General features: G+C 37.2%; 2 protein-coding genes across 2 annotated transcripts; both read left to right on the forward strand.

Moving 5' to 3' along the window:
• The first annotated feature begins 16,537 nt into the window (after positions 1 to 16,537).
• On the forward strand, positions 16,538 to 18,571 carry LOC104099562 (uncharacterized). Its single transcript, XM_009606594.4, has 3 exons — positions 16,538 to 17,285; positions 17,632 to 17,817; positions 17,887 to 18,571. Exons 1-3 carry the CDS (start codon positions 16,785 to 16,787, stop codon positions 18,166 to 18,168), a joined length of 969 nt encoding a protein of 322 aa, XP_009604889.1. The 5' UTR covers positions 16,538 to 16,784; the 3' UTR covers positions 18,169 to 18,571.
• Positions 18,572 to 22,204: 3,633 nt separating this feature from the next.
• Positions 22,205 to 24,582, forward strand: LOC104099561 (probable BOI-related E3 ubiquitin-protein ligase 2). The gene is made up of 4 exons (XM_009606593.4): positions 22,205 to 22,368; positions 22,475 to 22,578; positions 22,681 to 22,985; positions 23,930 to 24,582. The coding sequence occupies exons 1-4, from the start codon at positions 22,292 to 22,294 to the stop codon at positions 24,455 to 24,457; spliced, it is 1,014 nt and encodes a 337-aa protein (XP_009604888.1). The 5' UTR covers positions 22,205 to 22,291; the 3' UTR covers positions 24,458 to 24,582.
• The last annotated feature ends 390 nt before the right edge of the window (positions 24,583 to 24,972 follow it).

Raw genomic sequence — 24,972 nt, forward strand, 5'->3', positions numbered from 1 at the left:
TACCCATTGGCATGTGTGGGATGATCTGGCCCGAGATTTTGTCCGCTAGTTCTAGTATAATGTGGACATCGCTCCCGACAGAAACTCTTTGTCCAATTTAAAAAAGAAACCGCATAAAGTTTTCGTGAATATGTTGTTAAATGGCGTGAGCAAGCTTCCAGGGTAAAGCCTCCAATAGATGAAGCAGAAATGGTTACGGCCTTCCTACAGGCCCAAGAGGTGGACTACTTCCAGAACATGATGTCCGTTATGGGTAAGTCGTTCGCTGAGGCTCTCAAAATTGGGGAGATGGTCGAAAATGGTTTAAAACGGGCCGAATTTTGAGTCATGCTACCTTTAAGGCCACATCATAGGCCGTTATGAATGGTTCGGGGGATTTAATCAACAGAAACGGGAGAGAATAGGGAGCCATGATGGTTTCTATCTCGAGGGAGGCCTGCATGTCATTCAACTGATCATATATGCTTCCTAAGGTCCAACAACACTATCATCCTCATCAAGATGTTTGTTATGTCGTGGCACCGCCTCCCTATGCGGTGATGAACGCAAAACCTTACATGCAGCCATATCATTATACACAAAACTGAGCTCCACCTCCCAGAAATTCTCATCCCTACCAAGCTCCGTATAATCCCCAACCAAATGTTCTCCAATATAATCCTCGCCCAAGAGAGCCCCTCAAAAGGAATCGCTTCACCCCTATTGGTGAATCGTATTCAAGTTTGTTTCAAAAGCTAATCAAGCTAGGTCTGCTACAGCTAGTGGCCCCGAACCGGCTGAACCCTGAGTCCCCCTCACACCGAGATAATTCTAGATATGAATACCACACTAGAGCAGTTGGACATGATACTGAAGACTATTAGACTCTTAAAAGAGCAGTGAAAGACCTCATCGAGGTCAAGGTAATAGTTATTACGGATGAAGAGGCCCCTAATATGACGAGCAATCTTGTGCCTACTCACACCAATGGGCCAGTAGTTGGAATGATCTGTGATGATAGGGAATTTGATCCAGCACTGAAGGCCATTGCAGCAATTGCCGAGACAAAATAAAAGCCAAAAACGGTCGCCAAACCTGAAAGCTCCATGTTAGACGGGAGTTTCGGTAGCCGGTCTTGCTATCCTTTCTGCACACGTGATTTTTGTCCCGTGCCTAAAATACTCCTAAAAATACTCTAAAATAGTTTTAGTTGCCTTTATGGAATTTTAGGAGTCTCTTCTCTGATATATTTTGGTTTGTTTGGCATTAGGTTGCAATTTTCATAATTAGAAATATCTTTAAATCATGAAAAAGTCAAAATAATTATTATCTTGCATTCATGGCATTTGTAGACTTTAATTGCATTATTAAAATACATAAAAATTATTAAAAATGCATTAGTTGCTTTGTCTTTTTTTTACATCTTTAGGTATAATTAATTGGTTAATTAGTAAAGTATTAGGTAAAATAGATAGATGGTTTGATTTTACAATATAGTTTTAATTAGGGTGATTAAATGAAAGTGTTTTAATTTAGAAATTAGAAGAAATAAAAAATAAAAAAAAGGGCTGCTTTTTGTCTCAATTAAGCACCTGGACCGATTTTTCTAGGCCCAATTACAACATACACCCACGCCCCAGCCCAACTTGAATACCTGATCCGCCCATCTGGCTTCAAGGACCAGCCAAACAACGTCGTAGAATCCCAAAACGATGTCGTTTCCTATTTTCCATCTACTAAAACACCTCTATCTCACCAATTTCCATAGAGAACGGATCCCCTCTTCCTTTTACAAAACCCTAGTCGCCCTCTTATTCCACTATCCTCTAGCAACAGACCCCCTTCACACTCAAAAAACCCCTAGCCGCCTACGTTACTCTCTATCCCTTCACTCCCATCCAAAAACACACAATATCCACTCATCTCTACACACGCGTTTAAAACACTAACTAGCATATGAAATCGATTCTGAAATTCAAAAGCTATTTCTGAGATTTGGAACAAAAGGCTCGAAAATCAGAGGGACATTAGAATCAAAGGCAATTTCTGAAATTACTCTTCTATTGTTGTGTTTATTCCACACTTTCGTGTTTTAAAGAGAATTCTGATTCAAATTGCCATTCGATTTCCACTGATTTTGTTGTTTCTAGAGTCGCTGAGCTCCATTCAAATTTGTCATTGCCTTTATTTGGTTTATTCTAGCTTTTTCTTTGCGCAACCGGGTTAGTTTGAAACTTCTCTATCTTATTCTTTTAGTAAATGATTAAAACTATTGAGTTTCGATTCGGTTATTTTTGTGGATATGCTCGAGTCCCGATCTCTATTATTCTCCTGTGTAAAATTGAAACATGATGCCTATTTGAATTAATTTAATCCCTACTTTTCTACTAAGAATGTTGCGTTGGTTATCTAATCATGTTAAGTTTAATTACATTTTTTAGTTGAGAGTTGGTTGAATCCTTGTTTAATTTCAGCAGATCTTCCTAGCTTTTCCTCTTCTGTGATTCTATTATTTAGTGAAGTTTCCATCGAAGCATATGTTGATTTGTGAATTTACTGGAAATTGTAACAACAGATTGGTGTAGAAAGCTGAGATTTAAAAATAGTCATTGTACTATAAATGGCATTATGATAATCACCTGAATTGTTGCCACAGTGACTCTGTAAATAATTTGATCATCATAATTAAGTTTCATCCATTAGAGTGTCTTTTTAAAAATTTGTAAATATTCTGCTGAACTAAAAGGGCCTATGATTTTGACATTGTCGTGGTTTGAAAATGATGAGTAAGTACCGCAAATTTGAACACGAAATGGGTTAAGAAAATTTAATGGAATGAGTCGCGTATATACCTCTACGTTGTGTTAATAAATGCAATTTGTTTAAATAGCCAATGTTTGAATGTTGGGTTATTTTGGCCCAGTTCATAAAACTTCAGAGTCAATAGACTTTCCATAATCTATGGCCTTTCACAGCAATCTCAAACTTAGAAAAACGAACAACTTATGAACATTGTAGCTTGCTTTAGGTGTGATTAATAATAAATTATCGTGACTATGGGTACGGTTCCCGTAGCATGGTCACGATACGTAAATTCCAACTCAAGTGCGCGTTTCACGCGACTTGACCACAACTTCAAACAATTAAAATAAATACATTGTGAATCACGGGTACGTTTCACGTGATGTGATTTACGATGTGTACAAAGTAGCAAGTACGAGACATCGCGAATTGTTCAAATAAATGCCATAATTATTTAAAATAATTAAAAGCGGCATAAAAGCAGCAATGCATAAAAGGTTCTACACATGTAATAAATCATATAATTAAGCCAAATATTAATTGTTAAGTGGTCGTGCTAAAACCACGAAACTCAGGAGTGCCTCACACTTTCTCCCGGGTTAACAAAATTCCTTACCCGGTCTTCTGTATTCGCAGACCATAAATAAAGTCAATTTTCTCGATTTGGAATTTTAAAATAAACCAGTGATTAGGGACACCATAATAATTATTTCAAGTGGTGACTCTAATTAAATAAATAATCTCATTTTGAACAATGTCACTTTAATTGAAAAAACTTCCTATCCTTCGGAAAAAGTAGGTGTGACAGCGAAGAGTGCGAATTTGAACACTGGAAGTTTTGAACATTTGAAGATTCCACTATTGAATGGTTAGATAATTTTTAGTTCGATAGCAAGTTTCACTTTCCCTTAGGAACTTTTGCTATCGAGCCAAAGATTATCTAACAATCCCCTAGTGGCTTGCATTCATGAATGGTCGGGTAACTTTTGGTCCAACAACAAACTTTACTTCCCGGTAAAAATTTTGCTTCCAAGAAAAAGACTATCTAACCACTACGTAGTGGCTCGTTGCTTGCATCCCTTGTCATTTAAAGGTCTTATTTTTGCTCATGAAGCTTCCTTCGTAGTATGCTTTCCGTTGCTACCTCATTAAAAAACTTGCCAGAAAAATCCAAATAGGACAAAAATTGGGCGAAGAGAAAAAGAGTGCAGCACATACTTTCAGTATAGGCGAGGCTCATCAGCAATAGTATCTTTTGAGGTGTGCCACATTCCAGTTGCTCGTCAACTTTACTCCGTATTGATTTTCCAATTCGTATGACCCTTTTCCGGTGACAGCTGAAATCCGATAGGGGCCTTCCCATGTTGGACCTAGCTTTCCTGCGTTAAGCTCCCGGGTGTTCTGAGTTACTTTTCTTAAAACCAAGTCTCCTACTTTGAAATAATGGAGATTGGCTCTTCGATTGTAATATCATTCCATTCTCTATTTTTGGGTTGCCATCCTTATATGCGCCAAATCCATGCGTTCATCGAGCAGCTCCGATTTGACCAACAGTGCTTCGTTGTTTGCTTCTTCATCCACTCGAAAATATCTCAGGGTAGGTTCTCCTACTTCCACCAGGATCAAGGCTTCCGCACCGTACACAAGAGAGAAATGAGTCTCCCTCGTGCTTGATTTGGACGTTGTTCGATACGCCCACAATACTCCTGGTAGTTTTTCTGGCCATTTGCCTTTAGTTGCTTCCAATCTCTTTTTGAGATTTTGGATAATTTCCTTGTTTATTGATTTTTCTTGACCGTTTGCACTCGGATGATAAGGTAACGACGTGATCCTTTTGATTTTCAGGTCTTCGAGGAATTTTGTGACCTTTGCGCCTATAAATTATGGCTCGTTGTCGCAGGATATCTCTTTTGGTATCCCTAATCTGTAAATTATATTATCCCACGCTCTTCGATTTTCTGATAAGGACCTGCTTCAACCCACTTAGAATAATAGTCAGTTAAAGTCAAAAGAAATCTTACTTTACCGGGGGCTGGCGGCAACGAACCGAATATATTCACTCCCCACTTCATGAATGGCCAGGGCAACAAAACTGAGTGCAGTATCTGTGTCGATTGATGTACCAATAGTGTGTGGAATTGACATTTATCTCATTTATGTACATAAGCCTTAGTGCCTTGTTCTATCTGGGTCCAGTAATATCCTGCCCTAATTAATTTTAGCACTAAGGAATCCGCGCTTGAGTGATTTCCACAAATCCCTTCATGGACTTCTCACATGACATAGTTAGCTTCGGAAGCTCCCAACCAACGGGCCAACGGGCCTTGGAAAAATCTTCCATACAATTGACCTCCCTTGAAGTTGTATCGAGCTACTTTAGTGCGCAGCGCTGGAGATGCCTTGGGATCTTCAAGCAATTTTTCGTGCACAAGATAGTCTATGATCTCATTTCTCCAGTCCCAGACTAAATTGGTCGCATTTACTTCGGAATAGTTGTCTATGTCCAATACCGAATGCATTAGCTGCACAACCGTACCGGAGTCCAATCCCTTTATTTCCATGGACAATCCCAAATGGGCTAGTGCGTCTGCCTCCGCATTTTCTTCTCTCGGGATGTGGGTAATCGACCATTCCCTGAATTATGCGAGCAGAGTCTGGACTTTCATTACATATTTCTGCATGTGTTCCTCTTTGGCTTCGAAGATCCCGTAGACTTGATTTACTACCAATTGGGAGTCGCATTTGATATCTATGACCTCGGAGTCAAACCCCCGGCCCAACTCAAGTCCTGCAATCAAAGCTTCATACTTTGCTTCATTGTTAGTCAGAGGAACAGTTCTTATGGCCTGCGTTAGGGTTTTTCCGAGGGCGTGATTAGCATTACGCTGAGCCCAGCCTTTCACATTGGAAGCTCCGTCCATGAAGAAAGTCCAAACTCCTGATGTCAATTCTGACACCATTACTGCTTCTTTGGTAGCCAAAGGTAACAGTCCCGGACTAAAATTAGCCGCAAAATTGGCCAAAACTTGTGATTTAATCACAGTCCTAGGTTTATACTCTAAGTCAAATTCACTCATTTTGACTGCCCACTTGGCCAGCCTACCTGAAAGTTCAGGTTTATGAAGGATATTCCGCAAGGGAAAGGTGGTCACCACGGCTATCAGATGACATTGGAAATTAGGCCTAAGTTTTCGAGCAGGGACTACGAGAACTAATGCCAACTTTTCCAAATGTGGGTAGCGGGTTTCTGCTCTCATTAAAATTTTACTAATATAATAGATAAGAGATTGCGTACCTTCGCCCTCACGGACTTAAACGTCACTTATCGCTACCTCCGAGACCGCTAAGTAGATCAACATATGTTCGCCTTCCTCATGTTTTGACAGTAATGAAAGACTCAACAAATACCTTTTCAAAGCCTTCAAATCCTCCTGACATTCCGTAGTACGTTCGAAGTTGTTCTTCTTTTAGAGGAGTGAAAAGAAATAATGGCATTTTTCCGAAGATCGGGAAATGAATCTATTTAAAGTGGCCAGTCTTCTTGTCAACCTTTGAACCTCTTTCACACTTGATAGCTGGTCTGGGATGTCTTCGATGTCTTTAATTTTATCAGGGTTAACCTTGATCCCCCTTTGTGACATTAGGAATCCTAAAAACTTACCAGAGATGACTCCGAAAGCACATTTCTCGGGGTTAAGCTTCATGTTGTGTTTTCTTAGGATGTCAAAGTTTTCTTGCAAGTGTTTAAGATGATCACATGCATTTAAAGACTTAACCAGCATATCATCTATGTAAACTTCCATGGTTTTCCCTATTTGTTTCTCAAACATTTTGTTTACGAGCCGGTGATAAATGGCTCCGGCGTTCTTTAGCCCGAAAGGCATCACATTATAACAATATGTGCCGAAGTTCGTCATGAACGAAGTTTTTTTCCTAATCCTCTAAGTTCATCTTGATTTGATTATACCCGGAATAAGCATCGAGGAAATTCATTAAGTCGTGCCCAGTCGTCGCGTCAATCATTTGATCAATGTTTGGCAATAGGAACGAGTCTTAGGGTATGCCTTATTTAGATCCTTATAATCTATGCATATGCAAAATTTATTATTTTTCTTTGGAACTACTACTACGTTAGCTAGCCAGTCATGATACTTTACCTCTCAGATCGAACCGATATCAATCAAACGAGTTACCTCTTCTTTGACGAATTTATTTCTAACCTCGGCAATAGGACATTTTTTCTGCCTTATCGGAAGGATGTTAGGATCCAGGCTTAGTTTGTGCATAATCATTTCTGGCGGAATACTTATCATATCCGCATACGACCACGCAAAACAGTCAATATTAAATCTAAGATCGATAAATCCAGACCTGAGCTCGGGGTTAGGTCATGTCCCCAAGTGGAACTTCCTCTCCAAGAACTTTTCGAACAACGCAACTTACTCAAGTTCTTCCACTGTGGATTTTGTTGTATTCATTTCTTCTGCTACCTAGAAATATCTTAGTACCTGATAGGATTCCGATGACTCTCCCCCTTAGTTTACTTCACTCGGCTGGGGTGCAGGCTTCAGTTCCTCTAATTGCTATGTTGCATGCTTCTTCCCTTCGCCCCTTTCCTGGTCTTTCTGCCCCTTGTTGCGTGCATACTTAGCTTATCTTAGTTCTCACGCATGCCGGAGTTTTCGTGCAACTCATATGATCTCGAATATTACTTTTGATTTTTATTTCCCATTCATTAGCCACTGTAGGTGCCACTTTCTGATGGAGTGCATACAATGTTGTAAAGAGACTGTTGTTACAAGACCATTTCCTCTTTAAGTCATTGTGCTTAGGTTGAAGCCTTCTTCCTTATTTCCTCAGCTAGTGTTTCATTGTAGTACTTAGGGAGGACCCTCTAACTCTTGTAAAGCTGCGAGCTTATTATATCGAATACTCAACGGAATTTTTGATGTTCTTCCTCGCGTCTAATTATCCGTAGTTACTTACCTCCACACTCATGTGCTCGTACGGTTGCTTCTGAACTGAAATTTTGACTTTCTTCCCAGTGGCACTCTCTTTTATTTCCGTAACACTCATACGGTACCTCTAACTATCCCAACTCCTAGCTAAATATTCCTCAAGGGTCACGATGTTATATCTGCGAGACTGAATTCCCCATGTTGGGGTTCACTATGTTTATCTTGTACGATCTATTGATTTGTCTGTATCCTCTTATCTAGCCATAACTAGGCTCGTCCTGAATCAACTACTAACTATTCATTGGCCCATTCTCATATCAATATTCTGCGTAATCTTTCTTGGGTTATTTCCTTTGTCTTAACTTACGTCTCGCACTGGCTCCTTATTTATCAATAACATCTCTAGCAAAAACCCTTACTTCCTCTCCTCAACATCGTGCTTGCATAATGTTCTGGAATCGTAGCATATCTGTAGGATTTGGATAAGTGCAAGCTCATTCCTTTTTCATTTTTATCGCATTCTCCTTTATCATTCCATAGTTACCAGAACCACTTAATTCTGACTTAATGCCACATCCCTCCATATTCCCCCCTTTAGGGGAGTACTAAGATTTAAAGCCACGACGATCTACCTATAGATGTTTTACCTCTTCCTCTTTGGCATCTTTTCACATCATCGATGACCCTTACCCGCCTTGCGTTAATCCTTATGTACTAAGGATAACAAAATTCCTTACCCACGAGGGAGACACCTAGTGTAACTGGCACACACAATCCCTTACGCTTAACTTTGCTCACATTGCTTGTTTTAGGAAAGCGTCTTCCCGAATGACCTTTAATGGTTATTCTTCTATCGTCCATTCTATTATTGCCGGAATACAATGTCTGAATCTCCCACGATGCCGACTATTATCAAATTACTCAGTCCCTAATTCATGTTTATTTTATCTTGTTCACCAGCCTATACTGATTTATGTTACTCTAGGGTCTAAAATTTCCTTCTGGTAGTCACGTTGGAGTCACGAACTTATTTCTCGAAATGAGGATGTGACTTTATAACCTATACTCTTTTGTTGCCTCAAGGCCTGTCACCTCTCGTCTTTCCCTTCCCTTGACTATAGACTCTGTAATACTATCATTTTTTATCTACCGTTGTCATCCATGTATCACATCTTACTCATAATGCTTCATTATCTCTCTTCTTATTTCCCGCTAATATTTATATCTATCACTTTATTCTGAAAACTCGAACAAGACATTCTTTTGCTTTTATCTCCACTTGCTCCATCTACTGGCTTTTCGGGTTGCCTAACATTCTTTCTCTGTTGTACTTTATCCCTTCAAGGCTTCCAGTGCCTATCTTTGTAGTACTCATATCTAGTTGTACTATTTTAGAGTTCACCTTATGGGTGTCTCACAAGGAGATCTATTAGCACATTTGCAATATCCTTCGGAAATGTCAGCTAACGCTAACAATCCATCCATCATTTTGGGTTACCCTAACCCCAGTTAGATCCTAATATCCTACCTTCTCTTATACTACTTCTGTTAGCCTCCATAGGGCATAAATGAGATGGGTGTGGTCAATTGTACATACCTCTATTATTGTTGAAGGTAACTCAAAAGGCTTATAATCCTCTGCGATACTCTTCATTAGCTGGGTAGCTCGTACCCTTTTTCATCTTGTTTCTTTTACTTGCTGAAACTTGTGTCTACCTTCCGATTCTCTTATTCTTTTTTACCATAAGAGTGGATAGATATTCTTGCCTTAGAGATCCTTATCAAGAAGCTTACACATCTTAACACACACATGATCTGTTGAATATCTCATATTTATCCATCATAAGCATGATGCAAAAAATGAGTTCCTCTAACTTAACTCTTCCACAGCTATATCTCTTACCAACCGTCTTTCTGGATGTAGACATCGTCGTATTATGAATAAAATAGAATTTAGGAGTTTGAATTCCTACGACTAAGCTCTACCACACGATCCAGAGTAAGAAGAAAGAGTGACAATCCTAAATGCCCTGTAGCCTCTTGCTTATAAGTGTGGGGCATAACACACCTATAAACAAGACTCTACTAGACACGACTTATAGACTCCCTAGGATAGAACTGCTCTGATACCACTTTTGTCATGACCCAAACCGATGGGCCGCGACGGGCACCTGGTGCCTTACTCAACCGAGTACCAACGTTACATATCCTTCTTATCGTACTATTATTGGCAAATGGGCCAAACGGGCCGTCATGGGTTAACCAGAATAAACATAAGGGAATACTCAATATAAGATGACTCAATCTGATATAAAAACTTATACATGTGACATACGAGCCTATAAGGCCAAAATGATTACTCGTACACTGAACATAGGCCGATAAGGCCATATAATTTTTCATATACATGACATCTGTCTACAAGCCTCTAAGAGTACATGAATATCATAAAGGTCAGGACAGAGCCCCGCATACCAACCAACACATGACCTAATCATATTGACCAAATAGCGACTCCGGAGAAAATGGAGCGCACCAACACCTTCCGCTGAGCTAATAGCCTACTTGGAGGACTCTCGGCCTGACTAACGGGACCTGCAGGCATGAAACACAATGTCCCCAGGCAAAAGGGACATCAGTACAAATAATGTACCGAGTATGTAAGGAATGAAAATCAGTAAGTAATAGACATGAGAGAAACATGGAGTAAGGGACTCAACATGTAAGTCTGAATAACTCTGTGAATCATTTCATATTTATAATGTCATGCATATACGTATAAATGTCATACCATGCATAGGTATATGGGTTCATAATATCATCAAACCTCTGAGGCATCCCATCATATCATCTCGGCCACTGTGGGCAAATCATCAACGTATACTAGCTAATCAGGTGGTGTTGCGTATATAACGTCGTAACCTTTTCCCATATCCCATATACATATAATATACGTGTATATAACGCCATCTGGTTATGGGTCAATGTACATGTATAAATGAATGAAATGCATATGAAATACATAAATAAAATCTCTCAGAACGTCATAGGACCATTATGCCTTTGATTAATGTCATGAAATAAACTTTATCAACTTACGTATTTTCTAAGACCCATGAACAGATGATAGAATAATAAGACACATGGGGAATCAAGAATATAGACACCCCTAGTATTTATATGAATATAGTCATTTATGAAAGTTGCGTATTTTGCTCGTTTCATTTGTATCATTTGGACCATGACAAAAGGAAAGAAGGGATAGCCTTAACATACCTCAGCCGATTCTTTTGACAATCCCTCTAACATACATCAATTGCGACAAAACACGTAACGACGGATCGAAGTAGGAAAAAATCCGTATAATTTTCTTGAGAAAGATTGCACCGTACTCCCTTAGAATTACAAATTTCACGCTTTATCGCATTATGAAGTTCCAAAAGAATTACTTGAGTTCCATCCGCTACTTAGCAAGCTTTGCCTCAAACCTTAATGAAGTAAAGAGATTTATTTAAAAGTGAGAGCTCCATCTGTAACTTTGTATAAGCATTTCCATTATGTGATTTAGAGAGGCCTTTTGTATTTGTAGGTGTGGGCCCCGCTTATGTAATGACTTAGCCCAAAAGACCCTCTAAATATGTCACCTTGTAATGTAAAATAAGAGTCATTATTTGGGCATAGTGGGATGCCACATTGGGGCTTATCCAAAAGCCTTAATCACCCACCAATTCCTTAATCAATTAGTTAATCTCTCATTAACCAATAACTAACTAATTATTTACATAATTAAGGATTATCTCAAATTACATAAAATACTACTCACTTTTAACACACTTTATACATATTACTATCGTGGACATATGGTACCTTGTATGGTACAAGTCCATAAATACCGGGTATTATAGCTCGGGTCATATTTTATCCCAAATTGACAAACTTCGACGAAACTCATTTTTTTTGATTTGCTTACCCTCTCACCTTCATGAATTTACTCATCACTTGTTTGAAATAGCATAATGCTTATAATCTCAAAATAATCTCATTCCCGAACTTACGTCGATCAACTTACGACGAAACTTTAACATATGAAAATGCGGGATGTAACATCTCATTTTTTAGCTTCCATCAATTGACTTATGACGTATTTTTGCATACGAAAACATGGGATGTAACAATCTCCCTTGCCGCCGGTTGGTCTCCTCCCCTCGAGAGTTAGGAACTTCAGTAATTGATGATATGTTGACGGCACGGCCTTCATCTCGTGCAGTCATGGTCTCTCCGGGATAATATTGTATCCCATATTGCGTACTACTACCTCGAAAAGAGTCATCTTCATCACCCCCTCGGCATTTGTGGGCAGCAGGATCTCTCATCGGGTTGTCAAGCGTAACCCGACGAGGAGTTTTGTGGCTGGAATAATGCTTCTGGTCAGCTTGGCTTGCTCCAGACTCTCCACTGGATAATATTGGCCGAACTTCCTGGGTCCACCAAAACATGTTCAATTTTAAAATCTAAGACATTTAAAGAGATTACCAAAGCATCGTATAGAGACAACAGCAGTCCATCTGTGTCTTCCTCCGTGAAAGTAATATCGTCCTCAACGACTTCCCGGAGTCTCTTACTGTGGGTTACTGACACCTTCGTCTTTTTTGCCGCCAAAAAATTCACACCATTAATCTTATTTCCCCCGAAGATAATGTTGATCGTCAAACGTGTAGGATCTTCTTCTGCTTTTGAAGGTTCTGCGTTATCACGATTGCGGTCGTAGTTATTTTAGCCCCGTCACTTAAGAATTCTCTGAGATAGCCATTTTTCACCAATGTCGCCACCTCTTCATGCAAATGATGGCAGTCCCATGTCCGGTGGCCATTAGTCCCATGGTACTCGCACCATAAATTAGGATCCGTTTGACTAGAATCAAATCTCATTGGCTTCGGAAATCGTGCTTCCTTAATGTTCCTCATAGCTGACACTAGCTCCACTACGCTAACGTTGAAGTAGTACTCTGATAGCCTGAGGAAGGAGGAGTCCCGGGAACCTGATATCTCATTGTCCTACATCGATATGTTATTTCGGTCGCGATCTGCTCTCCTATCGATGGCGAATCTATCCGTCGATCGAAAACCTCTGTCGCGTCATTCTACCCGTTCAGAGGGCAGAAACTGACCCCTTGAAGACCGTCGATCTGTGTTGAAATCATCCTTTGATTTCTCCTTATTCTTCTCTCAGTCCCAACCCTTGGTTGATGACGGAAAACCGAGCTGATCATCCTCAATTCTTATCTTTGACTCATACCGGTTGTGAACATCCACCCATATTGTTTTTTGGAACTCGAGTAGACTTTCTTTTAATTTTCGGGAAGTATCGGAACTTCTCAGATTCAGCCTTTTAGTGAATGCTTCACTTGCCCATTCATGTGGTACGACATGGAGCAACATCTTTTCTTTCTGGAATCTGGTCACAAACTCTTGCATCAATTTATACTCTCCTTGTGCAATCCCGAATATGCCGGCCTTTCGGGCATGTACCTTTCTGGCCCCGGCATGGGCCTTGATAAAAGAATCTGCGACCATCTCGAAGTAATCTATTGAGTGCTCGGGCAAGAGCGAATACCATGCAATGGCCCTTTTCGTGAGGGTCTCCCCGAATTTCTTCAGTAAGATTGACTCAATCTCGTGCGGAGCTAAATTATTTTCCTTCACCGCCGTTGTATATGTACTGATATGCTCCTGAGGATTCGAAGTCCCATCATACTTCGGCACGTCTAGCATTTTGAACTGTTTCGGGATCAACTCTGGTGCCGCTCTTAGTTTGAATGACAATTGGGTGTATTTCTTTGAGTCCGGTCCTTTCAACATTAGTGGTGCGCCCGGAATCTGATCCATTCGGGAGTTTATTTTCCTCATAAACCGCATGAGTTCGGTTTTAAAGGGATCATTCTCATTGTTGTTACTGGATCCGCTATTGTTCCCCCCGACCCTGTCAAAGCCGACTTTACCCCTCGGGTATTATTGTCGACCCTCTGCATTGTTTGATTTGCAAGAGCACCGGGAGGAACTAGACCTCATTCATTTGCGTTGTTGGAAGCATCCGACAACGCATGCCTCAACTCCGTCATGAGTTGATCCTGTCGTGAGAGATGACCCATAATAGCTTTTTGGATCTCCCTCAGGGTCCTTACTGTTTCAGCGACGTGCTCTTCTTCAGTATCATTAGAAGTTGCCTCTCGAACTTGACGTAGATATTTCCCGCCATGGACCGGCGTGGCCTCGTCCACCTCATTGCGGGTATCACTAATCGAATCTTCATGCTGAGGCTGATTTCCTTGGGCCTCAACGTAGTGTGCAATGTTGACATCGTTATCTGCCATTTTCTATGATTTTTGGTAAGAACAAAGAATCAAACACATTAGTAATAGATGCAAGGACCAACTCAATTACACAACTGTCTAAGCCCCACTGTGGGCGCCAAAGTATGTTTACCCGCAAAACGGTACAATTGAATTTACACGTGATTTATAGACAAGTAAATCGATTTGATCCCAAAATGATAAATAAATTAAACATAAATGTAAGACGTAGCGTTGAAATCGAGATAAGACAACAAAAATCTTGGTTCAGGGAGCAGAGCTTCCGGAGACAGTAGTAACAATATTAATAAGCAAGAAGATAAAATATTATTGAGCTTTGAATAGAGTACAGTATGAGCTTGTTAGAAAATTTGTGTCCTTACAATGGTTGTTGAGCTCACTATTTATAGTTGCACCTCGGGAACAAAGTCCTAGAATCAAGGCCCTCTTAATGGACAATTATGAGGGTCATTGAAGAATGTGTAACGGTAGGCAGTGAATGCCATATTCTCTGTAACAGACTATGTAGCTAATGTTATAGAATATTCTCCATTAAATGCTACCGGGTGGCAGGTATTTATTTCGCCTTTATGAACACAATTCCCTTCGGGAACAAACGAGATTGTTGCCTTCGGACCTGATTGCCTTCTGTTTTTGACTCCACGTATCACTTTATCATGCGAGCATTTAATATGAATATATTTTACCCCATACAAAGTAATCAGTAGTTTGATACGATATTCATGGATTATGTGTGTATGCCTCGGCTGTTCCTCCAACGTTGTAGGCTTATACTAGCAGATTCTTCAAACCGAGCGTAACGTTTACAATGATCTTTCTAAACCAAAAGAAGGGCCAACTTAAGTGGATGGGCTTCTTTCTTTGGTTCTGTAATGCGGCCCAACAAGGCTGGATAGGCTTTAGTTGGTCGAATCTTGTTCAGAATTATCATTACTGGGCCAGATGTTTTTATGTCATGCTCATAAGCCTGCTCTTTTTGGACCTTTGTTTGCTGACATTCCAGCAAAGAAAGGCCTCAAACAGACAGGATCATTTGGCCTGCTTCATCTATCAAACGAGAACATAAGAAAAATCTCTAAAGGGGTCGTTTGGTACGCGGGATTAAGGTGGGATAAGAGATGAGATTAAACTTATACTATGTTTGGCTTGCGGTTATATCGCCAACCAAACACAATATAAATTTAATCTCATGTATTATCTCATCTTATCTCGTAAACTAAGGATTATTTTATTCCACCTCTCAGGTGGGATAAATTAGCCCAGGGATTATATAATTTCAGAATAATTTAGTCCGCGTATCAAACGATCCCTAAGTATCTAATTTAAAAGAAACTTATTGTTTGTGTTCTATTTAATTTGAGGTAAGATGATTTAGGCTTTTATAAGTTCACTAGAGTGCCACTTTTTGTTAGTGTATATTTTGCTTTAGGAATAGAATCAAAATAAGGAGTACAATCGAACCTTTTCATAAAAGTTTTGTTTGTTCTGAATATTTTTTAGTTATTAGAGTGAAGTGTTATTATAGATAATATATATTATAATATAACATTAAAATTTGGTTCTAAAAAAGATTTAGTCGTATCAATAAAGTGTATGACCATAAGCATCTTGAGTTGCCTTAATCAAGAGAAAAGCAGAAAGATATGATCCATGAGCACACTGCATCCTTCCACATGGTTTATCTTTTTTTATAGGAAAAAGAAAAAAGAAAACTAAAATAAAAAGAAACCATGGTTGCCCTTTTCTAAATTCACATGGTTTGAGTGTTAAAGGTGGATCCCACTCCACCGAACCGCCCACTTTCCTCTACTTTTCCAACATGGACATTATTTCGCAATCACAGGCATAATATATTAGAAAAATCTTCCATCAGTTTATTTCATTTAGCCGTATTTGGCTAGACAAAAAAACTTCAGAAAGGAATCTTTTTTAATATATAGTAAAATTATTTATAAAATTTATGATTTTAAATATATCATAGCATTTTTATAAATACAAGATCATATTAATAAAAGTAAAATAAAAATCTGAAATTAAAATATTATCTAATACTTTCTCCGTTTTAATTTATGTGAATATGTTTAACTAGTCACAGAATTTAAGAAAAAATAAAAAAATTTAAAATTTATATTCCTATACAAGTTAAAAAGGGGCACAAAATATATGTGTGGTTATAAAAGTTTCTCATTAAGGGTAGAATTATAAGTTTAAGTTAAATTATTTTTAAATTTAAAAATAAATAATTTTTTTTAAAACGGATCAAAAAGAAAATAAGTTCAGATAAACTAGAGAGTACTAAAAAGTCATTTTTAAAAAATGCAAAAAAGAAAAATTTATCATAAAAAATGGAAGTTAGTTTAAAAGTTTACAACTTATGGTAAATTTTAGTCATCATAAGTAGGAAAATCTACAAATACGCGGGGTAATAGAGTTGCCAACTCTAAGGCAGCTGTATTGATCAATGAAACTCTACGACTTCCACAATAATGTTTGTTAGGCCTATTTTATTTTCCACTTTTATCCCGTCGGTGACTAATACATTTTTTTTTAAAAAAAAACACACACATTTTGTACTTGCATATTAAGGCAATAAATCAGGATCTCAATTCAAAGTAAAACCCAACTCACTAACTACAGTTCAACAATTCTTTTCTTCTTTGATTCAAGCGGAAAAAATGCACGCGAAAACTGATTCAGATGTAACCAGCAGCTTGGCACCATCATCACCGGACCATAATCGGCGGCCGGTGTATTACGTCCAAAGTCCGTCGCGTGATTCACACGATGGGGAGAAAACAACGACGTCGTTTCATTCAACTCCAGTTATCAGTCCTATGGGTTCTCCGCCTCACTCTCACTCCTCCGTTGGCCGTCACTCCCGTGAATCCTCCTCCAGCCGATTTTCGGGCTCACTAAAGCCTGGATCTCGGAAAATTTCTCCTAACGACGCCGCCGCCGCAGCCGGCGGTAGAAACCACCGCAAAGGGCAGAAGCCGTGGAAGGAATGTGATGTTATTGAAGAAGAAGGCCTGCTTGAAGATGATCAGTACAGCAAACCTCTCCCTCGCCGTTGCTATTTTCTAGCCTTTGTTGTTGCGTTTTTTATCCTCTTCTCCTTCTTTGCTCTCGTCCTTTGGGGTGCTAGTCGTCCTCAGAAACCCAAAATTACCATGAGGGTAAGTCTTTTAATTTAATCACTCTGCTCTAATTTAAGTGACATAATTTGGCTTAGTACAATTTTTTTTTAAAATATATAAACTTTTGAAAGTTATTATCTGAAATGTGCAATAATGGAGTAATATTTATGTGGTAATGAAAAAGATTAAAATTAAATTATTTATATATATAAGAATATGTCATTATTTTTCGAACGAATTAATAAGTAATAGTGTCACATAAACATAAACCGGAAATGAGGAAGGACTGTCTTTTTGGTTTGCTATTATTTTGATTTTAAAAATAGAAAAGTTTGATGCTTTAAAGGGAGATTTGAAATGAGTATTTGTTGGATTTTGATTTCAGAGCATAAAATTTGAGAGATTTGGGATTCAAGCTGGTTCTGATAACTCTGGAGTAGCAACCGATATGATCTCAATGAACGCTACAGTGAAATTCGTTTATCGTAATACTGCAACATTTTTTGGTGTACATGTCACCTCATCCCCTGTTGATCTCTCATTTTCAGAGCTCATACTTGGCTCCGGAGCAGTAAGTCATTTAACTAGCTTTTTTACTTAATTTGAGTTCATGAAATTCTTATTTTCCATTGTTTTTCAGATGAAGAAATTCCACCAATCAAGAAAGAGCCAGAGAGTTGTAGCTGTATCGGTAATTGGAAATAAAATTCCACTATATGGAAGTGGAGCAAGTCTGAGCACCCCAAAAGGCGCTACCGCACAGCCCGTGCCATTGAAATTGAACTTTAAGGTTCGATCAAGAGCTTATGTTTTGGGCCAATTAGTGAAGCCAAAATTCTATAAGACGATTGATTGTTTAATTACTCTTAATACCCAGAAGCTTAACGTTGCGATTCCGCTAAAGAATTGTACATACAGTTGATTATTGAGCCTCTGGGTTTGGTAAAGTCTTGATATTTTTATCAATCTTTATTGTCAACAAGTAAGTACTACATTGATAGCTATTGGGGCAGTTCGTGGTCTCTCTCTTTACCCCACTTACCAACTTTCTCTTGAGTGGAATATGGACAGGACAGGCTGGATTTGGCTAATGTCTTTGCTTGAATTGCTCAAATTTTCAACAACTTCGCAAACAGCTGATTGATACTGGAAAATGGACAGCGAAGGATGTGACGATTATTCATTTCTTATGTTAATTAATCTTGTTATTATAATATATACGATCCTGTCATATTGTAGATTGATTTGTTTATTTGTTAGAGTGTTGAATTATCATTGTCATTATTAGTAAATTATTAGTGTTATACTACAAGTTATTACTCGTTTGTTGGGTTTCCACCATACGCTTAGCGGAGTACAAGTTTTATATGAATTCAATATTAGTGCTCGTATAGCCATAATTTGATAGTAACAGCAGCATTGGCATTCAATAATTCACTTCTTTAATAAGGACAATATGTAATAAGACAATCAAAGTCTACAAAATTCATATAATCTCTCTCTCTATATATATATATATATAAAGTGGGCAATAAAAAAATGAGGTGACACCTCTCTTAAGCCAAAAAACACATTTATCTTTTCTCCTTTTTTGAGGGTTTTCATCATTTTTTTCCATTTATTTTATATTAAAAATCCAATCTTCATAACTCACACCTCTTTATCTTCATAACCTATATTTTTAATAATCTCAATAACTTTCATGCCTTTTATATTCATAACCTCTAAATATTTAATGTGTAAGTTTATGACTATTTATTATATGTTCCTCCATATGTACCTTTATTATTCTGCTTATAATGGTTTGAGCTATCTCTATGCCAAATGTCGTAATGGATAAGAAAAATTATACTAAGATATGGTATAATTTCTATTCTTTGTTTTTGTTTAAGGCAAATGCACGAATATATTCCATACATGTGTGAATCTTAAGAAGAATGTTTAAGAGGAAGTGTCAAATAATGAGGTGAAGATCGAAGTAAAGCTTATTTCACAATTCTCATTAATGGTCTTTGATTTTGTCATCTTTAGGTTTATGTTGTATAAGTTGAAGTACTGATTTTTTTCAAATAATACATAGAGATTTTGATATCTGTTTTTTTGTTGTATATATTTATACTCTACAATTGCAATAACTTTGAGTCGTGATTTTATCCGATGTCAAAGTGAGATTCTAATGTATTTTTCTTTTTCTGTAATATATAGATTTATCATTTTTATAAATATATTTTTCTATATGTTCTTAATTTTTTTGCCTATATTTCTTTCCTTTAATGAACTTTTTTGAATTAGGCATTAATCTATGACATTGACAATTTGTAGATAACTTTAAGTTAACATATAATATAATCTAATTAATTAAGAAATCACATGTAATAATAGGTTATTACCGATCAAAAATTTTAACACTGTAAATGGGGTAGGCTTTTAGTAGTTTAAAAATTACTAGACAACGAGTTATTAACTTTATGAAATAAAGTATTTTTTATTTTTGGGTTATACTAACGATGATTGAAAACTTAGTGAAGTTCATAATCAACTTGCAAACAATACTCATTATTCTAATGTTAGGATTTACACACCATTAGTTTTGATCCTTATCTTATTAAGTGTGTTATTGAAATATTTTTTTATTAAAAAAATTAAATGTTTATGTGAATCACTACTAAAAAATCAGATTTTAGCGACGGACAAATTCTGTAGCTAAACAGAAAAATCCATCGCTAATATCATTTTGGCGACGGATTAGCAACGGATTATCAAGAAATTCTGATAGCTACAAGCATTTTAGTGACAGATTAGCGACGCCGTTCGTAGCTAATACCAGATTTTTTTTGTAGTGAATACTTGGTGAATTTTATTCTTTAAAGTGTGACATTATCTCTAATTTAATATTACAGTTACTCAATTAAATGTATCTCATAAAAACATGCTTTAACTACCAGAATAATATAATAAATTAACCGAATAAATATTTTAACATTTATGTTGCAAAGTAAGAGTAGGAGGTTTCCTAATGATCTTTTGTCAAAAAGTATATATATTTTTTCTCATATAATTTTTCAGCTTCTCAATGTACAACTAACAATAATTTAATTTATTTTATTTGTGTAATTGGTAGTTTTAAGAATCTATGCAACTTTTATTTTAATTTTAGGTTTTATTTTTCTTAGTCTTGGACTTTCTTAATTAGATAAAATTTAAGTAATATTCATTGATTAGTCAAGCGCTAACGAGCAAGAAAACGGATGCATATACAGTTAACTATACATCACATAGATTATTTGCTATAAATAAACTAAATTTATGAATTAAACCAAATATATTTTATTTATTGGCGATTTGCTTTCTCATAAAAAGAGGGATAATATCTACATTTATTATTAGCTCGATAAATTCTCTTTTAAAATTTTATTGATGTTTCTTAAACCCGCGCAAAATGCGGGTAAGTTTACTAGTTTATTTATAATGCTTTGTGTATATCCTCTTATTCCTTTTTCCAGAAGATCTTGTAAGGAAGGATCAAGAAAGAAGTACAACTGTTACACTGATAAAAGGAAAATTACTAGAAAAGAAGGAACTGCTCTATTAGTTGGCTATTAGTTTATGTGCTGGTGATATATAAGTCTGATATTTGCCCAAAGTCAAAGTTTTACAACGAAATCAGATGGATTAAACATAGCTTTAGCCCCACTGCTTTTAATTAAGGATTGTCAAAATGTCACCTAGAGATGTTTTCCATCAACATTGTCTATTATACAAATATTGCGCCACATTGAAAGGGAAACCGACTTGTAGTCTTAATTGTTTTAAAATCATCATGCGCTTAAGCCAATAAAATGTAGCAAAAGAGAGAGTTGGGGCCACAATAGAGTGTTTAAGCCAATTTATTTAATATCTCAAGTAGCAAAAATCGTCCTTAATGTTTGAAATGTCGAAAAAGTGTGGTCTATTTTTGGACGTTCCTCCATTATCAAAATGAGTTTAAACAGTGTAATTTTTTTAATGATCATATCACTAAAAGATATTTGTTAGTCCCCACTATACACTTGCAAATAATTAAGCATAATATTTATTGAAGAAGTATATCCTTGCAATAGAAATCTAAACTTGTTTAAGGCTTATTTGAATCATAAGAACGAGACTTAGTAGGTGTTGTTTGACATAAAGAGCAACCCGGTGAAAAGCTCATGCTATACGCTGAGTCCGGGAGGGCGTGACGTTGTTGGCCTCACATGGAGAATGAGGTCAAGTAGAGAGCGGCGTTCCAGTTCAGTTTGTCGGCAATAGAGTCACGAGTATTCTTCTTTATCTTAATTTATGTTGTCTTCCACTTCATATTCTCCAAATCGAAATCAAGGCTTCTATTTAGCTTAATTAGAAAAAGACATGTGCTTTAAAAGACAATCAAGGAAACCAATAGCCTAAACTGTTGACTTCCATTTTCAAATTCAAGGAGGGTGTGTCTAAGGTCAGCCCAAAAGATTGAGTATATGTCTGTCTAATAAGATCAGTCCCCATTGGAAATTCAAGGTCAATTTCATTTTTAGCTTTACGGGTATTTCAGGGGGCAAGTGCACAAATAGCCCCCTATTTAAATAATATCCGAAGTTAATAAAGTGTTTAAAACTTAACCACCTTAGAATCAACTCTCAAATGCTTGATCTATGTATGTAATCCATGTATTATTAGTGTCTGAATTTTCTATTTACAAATCAGAAAAAAAGTTTGCTAATACCCGCTAAATTTTAAATAATTTTAATATGTTGGGTTCTCGAAGCGGATATCTAGTGCAATTCCGACGCATTTTGAATCTGTCGTGGCCCATCAGTAATTGAGATTAGCCCAATTAACGATCCTGATCCACCCAAACTCCTCCCATGCGCCCAATTTGACAATTCCTGAAATTACAGGGACGAAACAGCAAATTCAGGAGAATCTTTTTTCTTCGCGAACCACCTTCACAATCTTCAATATTGAAAACACCACCCCCACTTTTTCTCTTTCTTCTCCCACCTTCCCTTCTCTCTCTACAAACCCTAGCTATGGCTCTTCCTCATCACCATCCTCAACTACACAGTATTCAGCAACAACAACAGCAGCAACAATCCAAATCTTTCAGGTATATTCTTATGAATTTCATCTTACCCATGTTAAAAATTTCCCCTTTCTTGTCTAAAAATCTTGTCTTTTTGCTATTCTGATTTTAATTTCTGATTTTTTTGTAGAGATATATACAACAATATGGACGGTCAGATTTCAACCCCAGTTGCTTATTTCAACGGCTCAAATCTTCCCGAACAGTCTCAACACCCTCCTTATATTCCTGCTTGTATTTCTTCTATTCCTAATTTTTATTTTTTTGCTTAATAAACTTTTTAGGGTTTTATCTAATTCTCTTTTATTTTTCCTGTTGCTCATTTATTTTGGGCAGTTCAAGTAGCGGGGTTAGCTCCTGGTCCAGCTGATGAAGGAGCGCTAGATTTGCAGTGGAATTATGGACTGGAACCAAAGAAAAGGAGACTCAAAGAGCAAGATTTTCTTGAAAACAATAACTCTCAGATATCTTCTGTTGATTTCTTGCAGCAGCGATCGGTGTCTACTGGATTGGGCTTGTCTTTGGATAATGGACGTTTGGGTTCATGTGGTGACTCAGCATTTCTTGGGCTTGTGGGTGATGATATTGAGCGTGAGTTGCAGAGACAAGATGCTGATATTGATAGATACATCAAAGTTCAGGTTTCATGACTACTGTACCTCTTAAGTATCAAATTTTTTTTCAGTGTGTGTGTGTGTATTTGTGTTTCTTCACCTTACATTTACGGTTTGGAAATTTTACTGTTTACATTAAGGGTGCAGTGATTTAGGGAATTGAGTAAGTATATCTGAAGAGTGTTATTGTTCCTACTAAATGAGGCTGAGCTGGCATACATGATTGCCCTGGTTGTTACTGGAATTTCCCTTTAAACCTTGAATTTTAACTAGGTCGGTTGTGAGGATTTTTGAAGCCGGAGTAGGACAAAGTATATTATTAAATTAATGAATGTACATCCTTGGTGTTATCCAGTCAGATTAGCTTTCCGTTAGTGGAGATTTCTTTCAGGGAAATTGTATAGCATGTTGAAGTTGTAGGTACAGAAACTTTTTGACAGTTGAGCATTTGCTTCTTTGTGAAAAAAAATCAGCCAATTGGTTGTGTTTGTTAGGCCTTTTAGCTTGAGAAGATTTGTTGTTGTCAATTAATTTTGAGATAGTTTGAGAGGTAACAGAGCTGCATACATGAAACTTTTCCTGACCTGAATCATGTATAGGACTCGTATTTGAAGTGTAATTACTTGTTTTGGTTCATACTAATAAATAACCTAATGAATGTTACACTCTTGTGTGTGTTTAAGAATCTGTTAAACATTGGATATGAAATAGGGAAGTCTTTATTTCTGCTCATGTTTCAGATGTTGGCATCTTGAGTTTCGCTCTTGATATTCTTATAAAAATAAAGTATCTGCTTTAGATATTCTAATAAAAATAAAGTATCTGCTTTAGATATTCTAGCTGCTAGTTAAAATCTCTTTGGCATGAACCTGTCCAAATAGTTGACATAGTGGCATTTATAACAATTATGAATGTTAATATTATCTTTGTTGTAAACATTCTGCTTGATTTTTTTTTTTCCAATTCAAAAGGGTGATCGTTTGAGGCAAGCTATCTTGGAGAAGGTTCAGGCTAATCAGCTTCAAACTATCACCTGTGTTGAAGAAAAGGTCCTTCAGAAACTTCGAGAAAAAGAGGCAGAGGTTGAGGATATCAACAAGAAAAACATGGAACTTGAATTGCGAATGGAACAGTTGGCTTTAGAAGCCAATGCTTGGCAACAGCGTGCCAAATACAATGAAAACCTGATTAACACACTTAAGGTAAATCTGCAACACGTTTACGCACAAAGCAGAGATAGTAAAGAAGGCTGTGGTGACAGTGAGGTAGATGACACTGCATCGTGCTGTAATGGACGGGCCACAGATTTCCACTTGCTTTGCCGGGATAGCAATGAAATGAAGGAGTTGATGACTTGTAAGGTCTGTAGAGTCAATGAAGTTTGCATGCTATTGTTACCCTGTAAGCATCTCTGCCTGTGTAAAGAGTGTGAAAGTAAGCTTAGTCTTTGTCCCTTGTGTCAGTCCACTAAGTATATAGGCATGGAAGTTTACATATAATTGGATATTCTGAATCTAGTGTACATGCCTTGACCAACTTAATGTCCTTCCTCCTGGTCAGCTGACTCTTTGTATACACTTAAACCCACCTAAATATTCAGTGATCTCTCTATTAGGAATTCTTGGCATTCTAATTGTCACTTAGGACTCATCTTGGATAAAATGGCAGTTAACTTTTGGGCTGATGTTACATTTCCTTCAGAAGATCCAGTATATATTGATGCCTGTATTGATTTGCCAGTAACTGTACTGTCATTGTGTAATGACATATTCTCGCTAAGCAACATTGTGTATTTTGTACTATCTAGTTGATGACTGGATTGCCATTAAGGTATATAGCAGACAACTTACAGTAGTGAAGACAGGCCAAAGATTGTGTTATTTTAGAATTTTGGGGTCAGATAACCTATTTCCTTATATATGGTCATGGGCAATACTTAATTTAGCACAAAGAATTCATCAAAGGTATTCTTGATTATAATTCTCTGGTGCCGCAGCTAAACTAGTTTTCATTT

Source organism: Nicotiana tomentosiformis, chromosome 4, assembly GCF_000390325.3.
Source record: "Nicotiana tomentosiformis chromosome 4, ASM39032v3, whole genome shotgun sequence".
Taxonomy (NCBI): Eukaryota; Viridiplantae; Streptophyta; class Magnoliopsida; order Solanales; family Solanaceae; genus Nicotiana; species Nicotiana tomentosiformis.